The sequence below is a fragment of the Branchiostoma lanceolatum genome, chromosome 16, assembly GCF_035083965.1.
Source record: "Branchiostoma lanceolatum isolate klBraLanc5 chromosome 16, klBraLanc5.hap2, whole genome shotgun sequence".
Taxonomy (NCBI): domain Eukaryota; kingdom Metazoa; phylum Chordata; class Leptocardii; order Amphioxiformes; family Branchiostomatidae; genus Branchiostoma; species Branchiostoma lanceolatum.
Genome location: NC_089737.1, coordinates 3,270,460 through 3,288,527, shown reverse-complemented (window position 1 = coordinate 3,288,527; position 18,068 = coordinate 3,270,460). Strand labels below are relative to the sequence as shown.

The 18,068-nt window shown below is 41.6% G+C and overlaps 1 protein-coding gene across 1 annotated transcript; it reads right to left on the bottom strand.

The window, feature by feature from the left end:
• Positions 1-383: 383 nt before the first annotated feature.
• LOC136422219 (acetylcholine receptor subunit beta-like) lies at positions 384-7,116 on the bottom strand. Its single transcript, XM_066409864.1, has 9 exons — positions 6,906-7,116; positions 6,524-6,715; positions 6,277-6,392; positions 5,970-6,014; positions 4,975-5,084; positions 4,352-4,539; positions 3,117-3,440; positions 2,697-2,829; positions 384-2,269 (listed from the first exon to the last, which is right to left on the bottom strand). Exons 1-9 carry the CDS (start codon positions 7,105-7,107, stop codon positions 1,714-1,716), a joined length of 1,866 nt encoding a protein of 621 aa, XP_066265961.1. The 5' UTR covers positions 7,108-7,116; the 3' UTR covers positions 384-1,713.
• Positions 7,117-18,068: the final 10,952 nt, after the last annotated feature.

Here is an 18,068-nt window from a genome sequence, read left to right as displayed (position 1 = left end):
GGTTTAGGTACACACCACTATACCTGACGGTACCACGGTGCTGCCAACGCGCCACCCAGTGACGGGTGCAAGTACTGCAGCCCTTGGCTTCTGTCCACTGTCACAATCGGCCTTCACCTGACCGTGACATGACCTGAAGCGCACAGTGAAGCTCAGAAATATGCAGTTAGGCCACAGGTAGTAATTTTCATGGATGTATCCACATAACTGCTTATAAACCACGATGGATATGTTTAATGATTCTTTGAACTGCAGACTGACTTACACGCCTTTGTTTTATTTCTATGATATATCAGCGAACACACCTGTAAACAGGTCGGTATTGTCGGGGATAAAAGCAGACCAAATGAGGCAATAATTGAACTCCACAGATAATTCCTCTACTTTCCATTTATTGGTGATATAACCCTTCTAAATGTACATATTGCGTGTTAGATTCTCAAACGATAGCAAGTTGAAAAGGAAGCATTTATTTAACTGCGCCATATTCAATACACAATACAAGGCGCCAAATACACGCTCAAACATGACCCCCCCCCCTTAGGTTCCACCTACTGGTATTTCCATTGCATGATGAAATAATTGCACCTGACAATAAGTAAAATTGTTCCTGCTCACAAAACGGTGGTATTGTTCTTGTACAGGAACGAGTTGGGTTTTGTGGGCCAGCCTTATCAGTTATAGAGCACATATGATAAAATGACATTTCAGGATAGAAAACAACAGCATAGTTCCATCAATATACTGTTTGTACACAGATTAAAAACATAATTATCAATGCTGAATTAAACTGTCTGATCAAGTCCGAAATTTTTCCTCGAATATCCTTGAGTAGGTCTCTGATGTATCTGTTTTCTCAATCAATGTTTCCTTTCTAAATTTGTAATAATATATTTTTATTGATGCCAATGTTATCACACAGATTAAGAACAGTTCAGAGCCTAGATGTAACAGCTCGATACTTCAACTGACATTGTGTGTTTCCAAACTCTTAGTCTGACATTCAGCCTGTAAATACATTTGTCGACAATAATGTATCATGTAATAACTCATGCCAATCATCATCGTTATAATCTATGTCTATGAAGTGGAAGATGTCAAGAAAACATCAGTAGACAGACTCGGTGTTCTAAACTGTTCAGCTTAGACATGAGGTACAGGATATTTAGAAGTAGATATTTTTTAACTATCTATTTTCAGCGTCTGCCCCCATTACACAAAACAAATTAGGCAATGTGTCTTTCCTGGTTAGATAAACAACTAAATAAACAGAAACTGAACAGAAAACGCGACTGTTACACCAGGCTTTCCACCCAGTACACATTGAAAACACCTTTAGGCAAAACGTTTTCCAGGTTAAATACATGACTAAGTACATAAACTGAAACTGAAAAGAATAAAACACAACTGTTACTAACTTACTTTGCACAAGTGAAGCTAGATCCAAATTCTTAGACAAGCATTCATCATCTAGAACATGGGATAAAAAACGCCAAATAACAGTTACCCAAGCAACTGGATATTATTTTGGAAACGGTCAGACGTTTCAAGTAGCATCCACTACTTTTCGTCAGTGACCCTGAGCAAGATTTGTTGAACAGCAGGTTTTAACCTCGAACTATGAAACATGAACTTTAAAAAAGGCTGTTGCAGCTTGTCTGGGTGCGTTGACTGTGACACCATCAAAACCAGATTCTAATCCAAACCAGATCTTTACTTGCCCAGATACATGGTGGTGGGCACGGCTACAATGATACTGATGACGTACAGGACAAGACACAGCCTGTCCAGCACCTTGGCCAGAAGGGTGTAATCGGACACCTCCGGATCCTCCTCCTCCTTCTTCATCAGCTTGGCCAGCTCCCTCATCTCGGTCCTCATCTCCTGTGTCTGGCTGTTCACCGCAGTGGTCAGCCCCTGTGTCTGGTTGTTTACTGCATTGGCAAGCTCCCTCATGACATTGGTCTGCTCCTTCACACTGGAGACCAGCGTCAGCAGGCTGGCAGAAACGGAGGCCTCCGGAGCTGCAGTAGGCTGGGCGGTTGGCTTGGAGACAACAGCGGAACGCACGGAAAGCCCGGGACTGCCTTTGACGTTGGACTGCTTCCTGGCAGTTGGCTCAGTCGTGGCCGGAAGCGCGAGTGTGGGGCTGTATGTCCTGGATGTCCAGGCGTCTTCTGCGTCGAAGGTCAGCTCCATGGCGGTGTCGCTGGTTTCTCCATCGTCGCTTGGACGCTTCTTCTTTGTGAGGTCTCCCAGCAGGAGCATCCTTAAGAAAACATTAACGGGAAGGATATGAAATGAAAGTTCATCTGGGCATGTGCTGGTAAAACCTCTCACAGTAGTCACAATCAATGGATTAGATACCAGCAGGCAGCTTGTGAATGATCAACAATTTAGAAAATGATATAAAATATACAATGTACGTGCTTCGACTGAATAGCAAATTACAACAAAGATAGCAAAACATATGCAAAATACACAGCATGGGAGGGGGGCACTTCTTGTTCGGAATTCCCAGGGCATGTCTATGGTCTCCATTGGCCAGTACTCTACCTATCTAACTGTACAGCAAACCATGCTGTGTAATACCAAAGATCAATCCTCAATGTATGTGATCTTCAAATTGAATTTCCCCATTTTAGCGATGTATTCCCTTTTCAGTCTAAGCTATCTTTACGAACGTGAGCACGTACTTTGCCGTGTAGCGGAGAAAGAAAGCCTTCGAGGCCGGAGGCAGGCTCCCCTCCTTGTCGTGGAGCTTGATGATGCCCATGATAAAGAAGAGGAAGAGTCCCATCAGCGCCATGCACACGACAATCAGCATGGCTGTAACATTACACATAGTAAACAGTTTATAGAATGCCGAAGGAGTAGAATTACAAACTGCTTTTGTTTCCATCCAATTGAAAACCAGTGGATAATAAAGTTCTTTGTACACCGTCAACCAGCGTTTTTCACCAAACGGTCCACCAAAATGCAGGCAGATGAAAAGCATTGGTTGGGCTTAAAAACGTTGTGAACCATTAATTCACTAAGTTAAACCTGATCTATTCAAAATATTTGTAAAAAAAAACAATCCATGAAAACAACTTGCTTTACCTATCTTAACTTACCGAAAAATGGCAGCGCTCCCTTGACAGGAAGTACCTCCGTGACAAACACGAGAGACACGACCATGGAGAGTTGGATGGTCACTCCGAAGGAGATCCGGTCTCCCCTGTCTATGGGCATGACGAAGGTGATGATCATCAGCACCACCAGGATGAAGCAGGGCCCGACAGTCGTGGCGATGTGGAACAGGGGGATCCTCTCCAGCTGAAGAGTGAAGCACGCCTCCTTGTCGTCTCTTGCAAAGATCTTGTCCTTCCGATACCACTCGCCTTCATCTTTTGCAGCGGGAGAGACGTTACAGGGGCTGTTGGTCTCGTCTTCACATCCTGTGTTCAATATATCAAAACAAAAAAAATGACCATCGACAGTATTGATGTTGGTCTCGCCTTCTGTAGAGATGCCGTCTCCGCATTCTGTGATAAACATATCAAAACAACAAATTATCATCAAAAATTATTCATGACAATGAGAAAGTACATACCAGACATCTAACATCTATGATTGAAATGCACCTAACACAAAATTTAGGAAAATTGAAATCGATCAATCACATCTTCAATTTCACTTTATTAATTGTGTAGTATCATATATCATTGGAAAGATTACGATTCTTAATGATGTTATATGTGTCTAAGTAGACCTCCAAAGCTATGCGAGTGTGCCACAAAGCACAAAGTGCCGGAATTCCCCAGTCCTGCTAACATGCTGTGTATGACCAGCTGCAGTGTAGAATTGTCTATGAAAGAATTACCGCATTAGACAATTATAATAGACTTTAGGTGTTTGTACATACATGGTGAAGTTGAACATTGCAGCACAGAAATATCGCATGATTGTATGATACATGTCATAACTAAAAAGAGTTAGGATTATCTTTATTTCTAAACTCCAACTTTTACATTTGCTATTGTACGGTGTGATAATGGAGCCAGCTGAATGTACAGTGGTCATCAGGGTCCTATGGAGACGTCCATTCAGGACTGAGATGAGCGAAATTTTGCACAATCATCTGTCTTTTGATACTTGTGATAAGTTTTGTTTCTCTAAAACACGTCTGTGGAAAACTGTCACGAGTTAAGAAATGAAAACAACCAGGTGACATATTGCGACATTTTTGTATATAACACGAAATTTCGTCTCCAACAATAACCGGAAGAAGGAAATTATTATAGAACTGCCCTCGTCAAACAAACTAATTGGTATCAATATACTTTCATAGATGTTTTGAAAGCCTTACGTATGGTTTGGTCGATTTCTGAGGTTGCGGAGAAGCAAATTTCACATTCCATTGTGTCTGCCGGGAAGTAGAAGGGGTCTGCATCGCACACGGTGGTGGTCAGGGTTTCTACCGTCCAAGTTACGGTACCATTGCTGCTGATCCCTACAGGCACACCCTTTTCCAGCCCGTGGTACAAAGAATCGGCACTGTGAAGTAAACAAACAAGAAATTTGTCTTAGAAGTTAGATTGATCAAATGGCGATAGCTTTCTGACAATTTTTTCTTTTAAAAGTTGTCTCATACTGTTACAATATATCATGATCGTCGCCGACTTTCAGTGTTCGAGGTGTTATGGCTGTTCTCTATTATCTATTTTGTTTATTTGTTGGTTTATTTGTTTGTTTATTTATATGTTTGCATAGCCGGCAACCTACTAAGTCGGAACATACCAATTTTTTTAAGTTCAATAAAAGCCGCGTAAGACCAGACTGGTAGGTTCGACTTTTCACAAAGGGAATGTCCGAACTTTGTTTCCGCCATTAAAAAAAATCATTTATTGCAATTATGAAACAGGTGATTTAATACAAGAATTCATTACCCCGGTAATCTTAATTGGACTGGTGAAAAAAGAGACGACGTACTTTCTCTTGAGGGTCATTGCTGGGGTCCAAATTCTGTCACCCAGAGTGCTGAATGCCTCAGTACCATCGTAGTATTTTGGATCCCATTTCAGTCGACTGTCCTCCCATGTCTGGAAAAATAAAAATTTTCTTGCGGAGAAGAAATTAAGGCCACAAGAAGTAAAACTTTTATGGATGACAATCTCTGCAGACTCTGAGAATGAAAAAAAAGAAGATGCTAAAAAGTAAGACGCCTAAATTATCACAATTAAGACTATGAACGTTACGTTGTAAGACAAGAATTGAAGTGACAAAACATGGTGTCACAGCCATCAAGTGAGTCTGCTATTCCTGTTTTTTAAAGGCAACCAAAGCAATATTAAGGCCCAAATATGGAAATAAAAGAGTAATGCTGAAATCTTTATGGTAGTGACATTTACAAACACTATTTAGCACATTTGCGTAAGAACTTCATACTTTGAGCATTTAAAAACCGCGCAAAAACGTGCCGTACGGTAATTCCCTTAGTTTCGCGAGCCTACAAAAACTCCGGCGATGATTTTCAATGGGTTCTCACATCACAACGACGTTGTATTTTTGCATGATGAATGTCGCCATACATTATGATAAGTGTTGTTTGAACTAATCATGTATAAAAATTACAAAATAAATTGACTTTCAAAATCAGATTTTTGGTGCCTAATGTTGCTTGGGTTTCCTTTTAGGATTCCAGAAAGCGCCACTGGTGTGGCAGCCTTGAATCACTTCAACTTCACTCACTCTGAGTGCAACCACTTCTACAACTTCACTCAAGGCATTGCGGGAAAGCAGCAAATTTGTTCTTTGTTTTCCAAAATCAGGCGAAAACCAATGCGCGCGTGGATGTCATCCATATGATCTACTTGCTGAGGCCATATAATGAAAGGGATATAAGCCTTTAGAGGATGAAATGATAATGTACAGTATTTTTACCAAACACGTGCTGCCCTAAAGTTGTCATAACTGTACCAACTTACGAGCTTCATGACCACAGACGCAACGAGCTGCTCCTTCTTTTCATCCTGAAATAAGAATGACGGCATGAATTTAGTCTTCAGTGAGCTTTCTTGGAACTAAAAAGGATTTCAAATGTGCAACAGATAATATTGTAAATCTTGAAACCTTCGCTGTTGGTTTATCATTTTGCTCCATCACAAAACCTGACACCTCGAGTATGCGTTTTCATTCTGCTTCAGATCTGTTTCAGCCGCGAACTTAAAACACTCTGATAACCTTTCCCCTCCTATCGCAAAATCAAGTCCCGGCGAAAATAAAGTGACTTACCAAGTCGACGATCTGTTCCACAGAACCAGCGAAGCCGATGACGATGTTGTCCTCAGGTGCCAGATCTGCGCTGTATCCTTCGAGTAGCTCCTTTTTCAGTCTTGACTTCATATTGACTAAGAACGGGAAAAGGTACATGCCCGATAATCATTAGACCGAATTACTATACTATGTCTGATAGTCTTTTGTCGTGATTCTGATGTATAATGTATGTGTTTTTAAAGGCCATAGTGCTTGAAGCAATCACCTGAACAAGTGGGCTTGTCATATTGCCAGGTGCCTCCTTCAATGCATCTCATTTCCCTGGGATACCCGGACGGGAGCTTATACCCTTCATTGCAGGTGAACGCGACCCTTTCTCCCACGTAGTAAAACTTCTTCCCAGGGCTTCTGTTGCCGTAGTTTGGAGGACCAATGTCCAAGCAGCCAAGGTCGGTATCTGGGTGTAACATCAAGTTATCAAAGGCAACGAAAATCAATCATAAATTCAATGATTTGCAATAACAGAAAGTTTTCAGCTAGCAATGAGGGTTGATGGCAAAACATTACAGAAGAATGAGCTTTATTTGGGACCTATGATATCTTCCTAAGGGTCACAGTATGTCTCTCATCTTGACCAGACAACTTACTGCACGGAATGAGGTCGCATTCCTCCTGGCCGCCATCTTCCGTCATGCAAAATGGCCGCTCGAGACCGGCCGGGTTGCGGCAGTAGTTGTTTACCAGGTTAGCCCAGGGGTAGTCGGTCGTGTAGAATCCACCTTGCGCAACGGACCACTGTAGGCAGTCTGCCCCGGATATAGTTGTACTTCCTGTCCCACGGTAGTTCATGCCACTGCCGTGGTAGCAAACTGGGGAAGAGAAAGGACTGTTTATCAGCAGCTGAATGTGTATAGTGAATTTGATGGATATGCTGAAATCAAACATCCGTCACTGCCCAAAAGCTAACATAACAGGTAGGGAAATGATACTTGTACCCAATCACATGATGTTTACATTAAAATACATACTAGTTATGCATAGTTGCAAGCTGAATATGCAGGGCAATGGAATTGGTAAAATTCAAGTGACAATCTCAAATGTTATTTGCAGTGGAGAGCATTGAATACACTGCTTACCCTCATAGTTCAGTCCTAAAAAGGCTGTCTCCGGTTCAGGATTCCAACAGCCATGTTGTGGCGGAGGGAACAAGTCACATCCATACAGCAGGTTCTTTATCCCGTCACCAGCCGTGTTGAGGACTTCTTCACACCACGAACGGCATGGCAGCAGTTGTGTGCCCCTAGAAGTCATATTGAGATGAAATCTAACTTATTACAGGCCGATGGGAGTACAATATTTGCAAGATGCGAAATATCTAACCTTGCACATCTTTTTGAGCCTACAACAAGATGATAAATCAATACATATCTTACAATTGTTCTTAGTATGAAAGACCAGATATCATTGAAGGCAATGCCATTGTAAAATATCCCGCCAAAAAAATCAAAGTCAGTGAAATTACGTAAATTGCGGTGAGAATCTCAATGCCACTGACTGACGCATTTTTACTCACGTGCATGAAGTCGTGTTGTCTACATTTCCGGAAGAAAAGCAGTCAGTGTTGTTCTCTCCGGAGACATTGCATCGTGGGAAGATGACCGTAGAGGCAAATTCTCTGAACTCGGGGTGGACTCTATTTGCCAGTGCAGGTGGGTTGGCGTTCGGACTGTTGAGCAGTTTTGCCACAGAGGAATTCTGTACGTCCTCGAATGTCGCCTGGCCAAGCGGATTCGGCAGCATTGCAAGTCTGCTGCTCAGGCTGAAATTCCCAGGAATTGGCAGGCACTCTGAAAGATAGATATTGCAATCATAACTTACGGCTTATAACATCGAGGCACTGACAATATTTTTCTATATCAGACCATGAGCTTGCAAATGTACCTGATATGCAATAAATCATTACACAAAGTTGGCAAGGTCTGGAATGTGGAAGAAGAAATGGTTTCAATGACAAGTCGTGACCAAGCTGAGACGGTTCCAAATAGGCGATACAAACTTATCAGAGCATCAACCGTGGATGTAGCAATGATAGTAAGTTTTAGAGTAAAGCCAGACTTGCAGCATTACGTCTGTAAGAGAGACATCGCTATGTTCCGACAGCCCTATGGTCCACACCCCAACCTTCCAACACCCCTGTATTTAGGGAGGGGGTGTCGGGACATACATGTAGGGATGTCGGAACTTAGGGGTTTCGGAACATAGGAAAATCGAAACATAGGGGTGTCGGAACATGGAGTGTCGGAACATGGGGTGTCGGAACATTGGGTGTCGGAACATGGGGGTGTCGGTACATGGGGGTGTCGGAACATGGGGTGTGGGAACATGGGGTGTTGGAACATGGGGTGTGGGTACAAGGGGTGTGGGAACATGGGGGTGTCAGAACATGGGGGTGTCGGAACATAACAATCTCGAAACATAGCTTAGGGGTGTTGGAACATAGGGGTGTCGGAACATGGAGTGTCGGAACATGGGGTGTTGGAACATGGGGTGTCGGAACATGGGGGTGTCGGTACATGGGGGTGTCAGAACATGGGGGTGTCGGAACATGGGGGTGTCGGAACATGGGGTGTTGGAACAAGGGGTGTGGGAACATGGGGGTGTCAGAACATGGGGGTGTCGGAACATAACAATGTCGAAACATAGCTTAGGGGTGTTGGAACATAGGGGTGTCGGTATAACCCATAACCGATATGACTCCATATATTGCATTTAGGTACCTTCTGGGGAGATTCTCACCTTTCCCAACACCTGGGCTAATAGGAAGAAGAACACAATCTTTACTTTAACAGCAGCTGCAAGTACAGTTGGTACAAAGTGAGACCAACTTACCACAGCCTTCCTCGTCACTCCCGTCTGAACAGTCCGTCCGCCCGTCACACCGCTTCCAGGCCAGGATGCAGGCCAGTCTGTGTCCGCACCGGAAGTACCCCAGGAGGCAGTGGACTGCAGTGTTGGGAACAGTCGGTAAATGATTTCAAATAGATTATACTCTATCTACAGGAAAGCATAGATCTTGAGTTTGCATTGTCACCATCATGGGTCTGCTTGGGAGGGGGGGTGGTGACTATATAGTTACTGGTTATAAATGGTCCACTTCTTTGACAATCTGTGATGTAATGTTACTAGATTCGGTATTTAAACTTTGTCTCCCCAGGAGAGCAGAGCAGAATGTACAATTTAAGGACCAAAAAGAGGGTGATCAAAACGAATACCTTCATGTAGCTTACAGATGAATCCCCTTTTAAAATTGAAGTATCTCGAATGCCATGAGGATTCAGTTATGCAGTAGCCAACACAACTACCGCCATCGTTAACTCTTGCCGCCGGTTCACCGGAGAGCCAGTTAGAAAAGTCGGTTGACGCCAGGGTTTAGCCGTCCCCAAATACCCACTGACCGCCGTTGTTGGCATGACAATATCAGACAAATCCATCAAAAGGATCTTTATAACCTTCGTCGACGAAATGGTTTCGTCGACAAGGTTATTCGATGGTGCTTGTCTGTGTGTCTGTTAGTGAACAGAATAAGTCGAGAACGCCTGGATGGTTTGTTGTCGTAGTTGGTGTGTCGGTGTGTATGTGGGAAATCTCAAGATGATTAGATTTTGGGCGAAGTGTTTTGCATAATTAACGAGAAAAGTGTAAAAATGTGTTACATTGTATGCTGAAGTATGTGTACGTGTGGGCTCTGTTTTTCCAAGGCGTCATGCATAGGGCAAGGAGGTCCTGAGGGGTCATGTTGAGGGCAGGAAACGTCAGTCACACAAATTGGCTGTGAGCCAGCTGTAGGCATAATGGTAAGGTAGTCTCCAAGCAGACCTATGGGTTGGCTACAGCAGGGGCAGGTTTTGCTTCAGACTGTGAAAGGGAATTACTCAAGAAGGGCTTGGTGGGTGGTCATAAATTTCTGTAAGTACATAGCTTGAGTGCTGATGTACATGATTAGATACTTATTATGCAAATCAGTATCTAATTTGCATAATTAATGAGGAAAGTTTATACATCCATCAATTTCCATGATAGGACTCTTAAACATGTGACATATGTAACTGAGGAAGAGAGAAATATTAATAGATATCAGCTTTGCAAATGAGAACCTCATTGACATAATTAATGAGAAAAACTATAACTCGAGATGGTCTTGATGGATGGTCATGGTTTTTGGTATGTAGATAGCTTACGTGATGCTTTGTATGATTGGATGATAATTATGCAAATCAAATTCTAACTCGCATAATTAATGAGGCAATTTTAAAAATCTGCTGTGTTCCATGATATGACTATTCAAATATGTGACATTTGTAACTAAGGAAGAGAGGAATGTTGATAGATAGGAAATATGCAAATGTGGGCCTAATTAGCATAATTAATGAGAAACTACTATAATTCCATACTAGTAAATGACGGCAATTTCATAATTGTGCCATTAGGAAGTTGTGTGAATGTGAACACCATTGAATCAAATTATGCTAATAAGGAGGGAGCTTATTTGCATAATTGATGATAAATGTTAGCATAACCTTCTTTGTTAAGCTCATAGTCATAACAAGGAGGTTTGGACAACTTATGTTATTTGGGTGAAGAGGGTCAACTGGTATGATTGATGATTGATGAAAAACACTCCTAATACGTCAGTCATAAAGGTCAAAATCATTTGACGAAGGTATGAGGTCGTAGAACTCTTGTTTACAGATGCAACGTAATAGGCCCAGACAAAACAAGTTGTTCAAAGTTTGAAATTCTCATCTTAAACAATGCAATCGTAGCATTTACTGATAGATTATGTAAATGAGGCCATGATTTGCATGATATATATCTGATTCAATATTCAACTTCATTCAACTTCCAAATGCCGTTAGAATGGAATTACAATAATTTACCACTACGGAATTTTAATATTTCTTATCAATTATGCAAATAAGATCTTCATTTGCATAATCGATATCTATCGATATTCCCCTCTTTCTTAGTCACATATGTCACATGTTTAAGAGTCCTATCATGGAATGGAGCAGTTTTATAAGCTTTCCTCAATAATTATGCAAAGTAGATCCTAAAAACACGTCAAAAACCAACCGAACCCATTCCTCTGCTAGGAGAGTAATGTTGGCCCCTAGCGACTTGCACTGGGTCTGCATGGGCGTTTTGGGTAAATCTTTCCAAAAAGGATAACTGAAGGAAGGAACGATGGATTTGTATGATTTGGGGCATGTAATATGTAACTTATACAGACACGTAAACAATGGTATGCAAAGTTTGAAAATTGGACTAATTTGCATAATTAATCAGAAAATTCTATCATACCATTGTATATTTTGTTCAGTTTTTATTTTCTGCAAAAGCTGAGAGAAAGGAGAAGGAAATATAATGAGTCTTACCATGTTGTATCTCACAGACGTAGCGCCACTGAGCGTTGCAGCCTGCGTCTGCCCAATTGTCTCGTCGTTCCCCTGTTTGGTCACCGAAGACGAGGTGCGCACAGCTGTTACCGTTGTCTGGCTCCCCGGGTGCCCAGCTCGTAAAACTGCCCAGTGCGGTGCCCCTGCCGTCCGTCCATACTCCTGCTGTCTTCTTTACACCAAGCCAAAACTGATCGCCACTGTATGTAGTTATGCAAAGTACACGATAGGACATTACCCCCATAATTGATAACTATTATATCTGCATACCATGATATCAATTCAACTGCTGAGTACAGGGGATATACTAACAGTGATGCTCAAACCCTATATAGTTGTCACCTCACCTGCTGACGCAGTTCTTAAGAAACACCAGGTTCTGTTGCTCCTCCTCGTTCCTCGGTATCGCCACGATGCCACCACGTCGTCTGCATTCATCCTGTGCACCACGATAGGTCCCGGTGTCCTCAGCGGCGGCGTAGGACTTACCACTGGGTAGTACGAGTATATTGTTGCGCGGACAGGACGCATCTAGGATAATGTCAGGAAAAAAGATTTCTGAACCTATACGGTACGGCGAAACGGCGATTATTGCATAAAGCCCAATCGAGGCCGAAGAGTTTAGGCGACCTCCGACCAAAAAAAAAAAGGGGCTAGAAATCCTCGGATTGCCGCCCGACTATTGGCCAAGCGTTTGCCGCTAGCGACCGACGTTCGCGGGTCACTGGAAGCTACTTTTAAATTCCGCGAGGCCTCGGCGACGATTTTGAGCTCGGAGAGCTCGTGAACAGGTTGCCCGTGGCTCGCCCGACCAACGGCCAACGCTTGGGCAATAGCCGGGCGCCAATCCGAGGCATCACCAGAGTGAACCTCAGTCTTTGTTTCAAATTAGAAATCGAGATATGTTATCCTGCATTAGGCCACAGCAAGTAAGTTTTATGGAAAACATCCTCTGCAGACTACAGATTTAGTGCGGGCGGGTGAAAAAAAACAAGATGAGCAAAAAAACCAAGATGTCTAAATTTTCAAACTTGAATACCATAAAGCATGTAAGTTGAACTGAAGCGATAAAACGCTGTATTACAACTAACAAGTATTCAATATAACAGTAACTAACACTGATGTCAACATTAAAATCATTTTGAATTTAGATCTGAGTTTGTATAGCACATCAAGAACGCAGAGAAGTTTCCCGCACACTGGGCACGGGAGACTCCTGAGTCAATAAGCATACCCTAACTGTGACTTCATAATGCTGGCTCTGCTCACTTTGTCTCAACTGAAGTTCTCTCCGCTATTGCTGTCCTGACTGTCGGACTGAATTGACAGTCAGACAGCTAAACAATGGTCTACTCAAACCGCATGGTATTAGTTACTTCATCTGAATCTCTTATCGGATTTTTAGTAGTTCACTTCATTCAAGACTAACACATCCGATTACATTGTTGATAATAATGGTACAGCAATTACAGACTAATTCCTATTACAAGTTTGGTATGAGGGCCGCGTGATCTGTGCCTTACCGTATTTTGGTGATGAAAGGCAATCTTATTACGGCTTTCATAAACAATACTTGTACAACACATTTGTATGGATTTTCAACATTATTTTCCTACATGTGCAGATGCCTTTTTGCCTCGGGAATATTTAGGATGGAACTGACAGGCGTTTCGTATTGTATCGTATTGGTTTATTGCATAAAGCATATGGCAGCCTAACGGCTGAATTGCACGCTCTTTACATAATATTACTGCAACACTTAAAACAATTAACTGTAAACATCAAAACACTAATTAAACACAAAAATCGCTCTAGGCGTAGTTTTACTTACTACGATGATATAATAATTATAAAAACGTATCATATAGGATAAAAAGTGCTCGCAACAAGTGCCCAGTCAGTTCACAACAAGGGAAGTCTCAATATATATACGGTAACAATCCGTGAAATCAATAGAAAGTTCTGTTATAACTCGAGTTTAAATTGAGGTGCTAGATATTCGATGCGTGGTCTACTTGGAATCATTACTGTAGTAAAGTCTTAGGGCTCGTGGAATGAAGGACATTGACATATGGCCCCATTTTCGGCATATTGACCATAGCCGAAGGGTAAAAAATCTTGTTTTTTATTTCAAAATCAGCTGAAAATACATGCGCGCGCTGATGCCATCCCTGCAATCTACTTGCTGTGGCCTTATATTGCATTCATTATATTTGGGGAAATATTTTGTATCAACTGTATATCATTGATTTAACAACACTTAAAAAGATAACTATCAACTTGCCTTTAAAGACCACGCCACAATGCGCCAGGTCCTATGTAAATTATTATAACGTTACTCCTACGTTGTAACATATTACTTCTTTTTAATACTATTTAATGTATTCTTTGTTTCTAGTCTGCACAGTACTAGTAGTAGTCTTGTTTACCATAGTATCCATCTAATTTCTAAGTTATGTAAGAATAACTGTGTTCATGCTCAACTCAGAAGACTACAGAGTCATATCTAATTATATTTCAACGCTCTGCTACTTGTGCTTTGCTCAAAACCTTCTCGATTGTTCAGTGCCCAACTCTGGATTCTCACATCTATATGTGTTGTCAGTAGCCCATGCACAAGAACTGCTTTGAAATCGCATTATTATCACGCAGCTGCCGTAGGATGTTTGTTCACCACAGAACTGAAATATCTGATGCAAGGCACAGGAAGACATGGTTGAATTGTTTGTTACTCATTTGTTAATAGGCCGTTCCATATCCATAGTACCCTCATACAATGTGTGTTTGGTCAACGTTTGTATGTCTTTATCTACTGTGTATTAATTGTATATCATAGTCCGATCAACATATAGATAGATAAGTATCCCTATACTATCAACACCAGGTCCTATCTAGATTATTTTAACGCTACTCCTAACGTTAGCTAGATTCACACACTCGAATCAGGATCTGTACCGGTAGAGTGGCCGATCTGCAGATTGAAATCTCTATCCTGACATGTACATGACTGTTTTTATCCACACGTACCCCCTCCCCTCCATAAGTGATTTCAGGGGGTAAAACTTGAAATATTCTAGGGAAATCAATTCTGTTTTGTGAGGTTGAAATTGACATTTGCTTCCCCATATTAGCACATCTGCATCATTATTTCATACTTTGGGCGTTTAAATAGCACAGAAGCAAGCCACAAAAGGAGTATTTTATTTATTAGGTCCCCCAAAAAATCAGCCCAGAATCCAGCCGTAACCGTTTTCTGTCGACAATTTTCGGTAACTTCCGGCCGCGTGACGTCACAATGCCCAAGGACATTAAGCCATGACCACGTGATTATTTCTTCGGATGCGTTCGGGACTTATCGGTTAGAATCGTACATGTTCGGAAGATTTGAAATGATGGCTGGCCTCCAAGTGCTCAAATTTTCAATGTGTTCCCACCACACAGCGACATCACATTTTTGCTCCATGATGGTCGATATGTGATGGTATAGTGTTATCTAAACTTACTATGGATAGAAATCAGAAAAAAATTGATTTTGAATATATGACTTTCAGCGCCCTAATATTGCTTAGGTTGCCTTTAATGTTGGAACTGGAGACTGCTTACAATAAAAACACCACAAAACGGTCCCAAACAGGTTTAAATAGCTTGTTTATAAGGCACTCTGCATGAGTGAGAGAGGTAGACACACGCAAGATACATCCAGTAACCACAACTACACATAGATAGGCCTTCATCCGTACAGTTAGGAAAGAAGCAAAAGAAGTCACGGAGCCTAATGTTTTCTACCTCCCAATTTCACAGGCACACGGCGCCACCACAAGATCAACAAACTTACGAAAGGTATGTTTACACAACTTCCACAAACATGACCAAGCAGGTCTCGCATGATGTGAACAGCCAATTGTGTAGCATGTCAGGGAGAAAAGCATTGACAAGAAGCCACCGAAACGGCGTCGACAGGAATGAATATATCAACGAGAACTTATCAGTTGTAAACGGTCTTCCTCATGGCTCAAACGGTTGGACATTTAACCCTCAAACCACCGTATGGGGTCAAAACTGACCCGAGGCGTATATCAACATGTGCCTTTTTGACATTTCGAGTCGAAAACAAAATTCCTTCAATGAGTGTGTTTGTATATATGTCTTATAACTTCTCATAAGTTTTTACCGAGATTGGCTCATTGTTGATTAAGTTTTCCTAGAAAGTTTACGCGTGGTCCAGTGGGGTCAAAACTGACCCCAGCAAAATCTGCACTCATATTCCCTATTGTTTGATACTTGTCATCTAGTAACATGCATGATAAGGTTTATTATGATCATAGTTACAAAATGTAATTTTGTAGAAACGTGAAAAGAATGAACGTAAAGATTAATGACGTTTCGACGTCATTTTGACGTCATTTATGTGATTTTATTGACGAAAACCAACAAATTGGGTATTTCCATATAACTCAAAGGTACACGACAAATCTTAAATATAAATTCTGTATGATAAATCATGATATATCCCAAGACGTTATTTGTAGATGGCAGCAGGAACGACGTCAAAATGACGTCATAAAAATATAAATATATTCATATCGGGTTACACTAGCGAAATCCGCCATCTTGGTTCCGCCGTATTGAATTATTTGAAATGCATTTTTTAAACCATTTAACCAAAAAGTTTGTGGAGACATGTTTATATACATAATGAGAAATCTGAACTATTATTGGTAGGATTTATCTAAGCTAAGGGGTCAAACTTTATTCCAACACTTTAAATCAGCGCATGTAATTTTCGTCTGACCCGCGGCAGTACTTAAGTCTTCCACAGCATTCAGAAGACTACAGACTGAAGGACAGTCGGGAATTTCATGTGCTACGTTTTTGTATTGGAATCAAGCTACCTGGTGTTCGACTTCGCGATACGAAGAATTTGTCAATAAAGCTTAACGATGAATTCAAGATAACCAAAAACGTGATATATAGAATTAAAGCGACCAATATACCCTTAATACCGAATGATTGGCGGGGAAAGTTTACCGTTGAATTAGAACGGACCGGCTACGATAAACGGTGCATTGATATGGCTCGCTACGCCTCACGCACAAAGATATGCAGACCCCCTGGATAAACAGATTCACTTGAACATCTGAGCCTCAGAACTCTTGGAGAAGCTGCCACACGTTCGTAAGATCTCTTGTAAACACTGAACGTTCGAACGTTCGTTAAACCAAAGCAGATCTAGCATCACGTGTACAGGAATGGACAAATGCCCGACAGTTCGAAAACCGGGAAACTGAGATACACCTGCGACAACCTTATGGGTACGGACTCCCACATCACAAAGGAACACTATGGCACTACAAACAATGCATGATTGACATTCTGAAAGTCAGGATACTGAGATAAAGCGACTCTCCAAACCTTGCCTGTCTCTGTTGTTAAACCAGTGTGAACCTCAGACTTTGTTTTAAATTAGAAATCGAGATATCATTTAAATCGTTTGAAAGCTACTGTGTATTGAATGTATATCATAGAACGATCAAGAAATACATAGATAATTATCAACTAGCCTTTTCATCCCACACCTGGTGCTTTCTTAATGATTCTAACTTTACTCCTGAGTTTGATTCTTTTTCATCGGTTTTAAATCTGAATCTTTATTGGAAAGGTTTCTTGCTCCTTCAAACATATTGAGTGCACCGGGCGCCTGCGACACAATATAGTAAGTCAACACTTGAAGAAAAGTTGACAAAAACTGTTTGAATTGTATGTTACCTCTCTGAGCTCTCTCTCTCTAAAGTAAACATATTCCATGGTACAAATCTTTATCGGAGTCTGTTGACAGAAATCACAATCAGGATGCTGGGGACGTGTTAGAGTGGTCTCCCATTTATAAATCCTGAGTTTCAAGTCAGTTTATAGATCTAAGGTGACATGAATCGAAGTTGGCAAGTTCTAATCATTCAGGCAAATATCCGCAAGCACAGGAAAATGTTCAGACTCCGATCGGGATCTCTACAGGTAGAATTGGCAATTGTGCCGGCAGAGATCCTGATTACGATCTTTGATGACAGAGACTCCGATCATAATCTCCACCGGCATAATCTCCACCGACGCAATATTGATCCTGATATACATTGTATTCCTTTTTTTTCTATCCATCTGCAAACGGACACATACATGTAGTAACATTTCCTACCGTTGACAGATGACAGACAGCTGATGACAGCAAGCAGGCCCCTCATCTCGGCTGGATCTGCCGTTGTCGACCTCCACAAGAATTGCCGAGGCCTCGTTGCAAAATAGAAAGACCTGTGCGTCCTACGGCCAGTATCCAGAAACCCGAAGTGATATTACGGTAGG

Coding starts and splice junctions, on each gene's coding strand:
- LOC136422219 (XM_066409864.1), bottom strand. CDS start 7,107: ATGAACTACCGTGGGACAGGAAGTACAACTATATCCGGGGCAGACTGC. Junction 4,540..4,974: donor GCAATGACCCTCAAGAGAAA/GTACGTCGTCTC, acceptor TTTACTTCACAG/TGCCGATTCTTTGTACCACG. Junction 2,270..2,696: donor TTTCTCCGCTACACGGCAAA/GTACGTGCTCAC, acceptor TGTTTTCTTAAG/GATGCTCCTGCTGGGAGACC.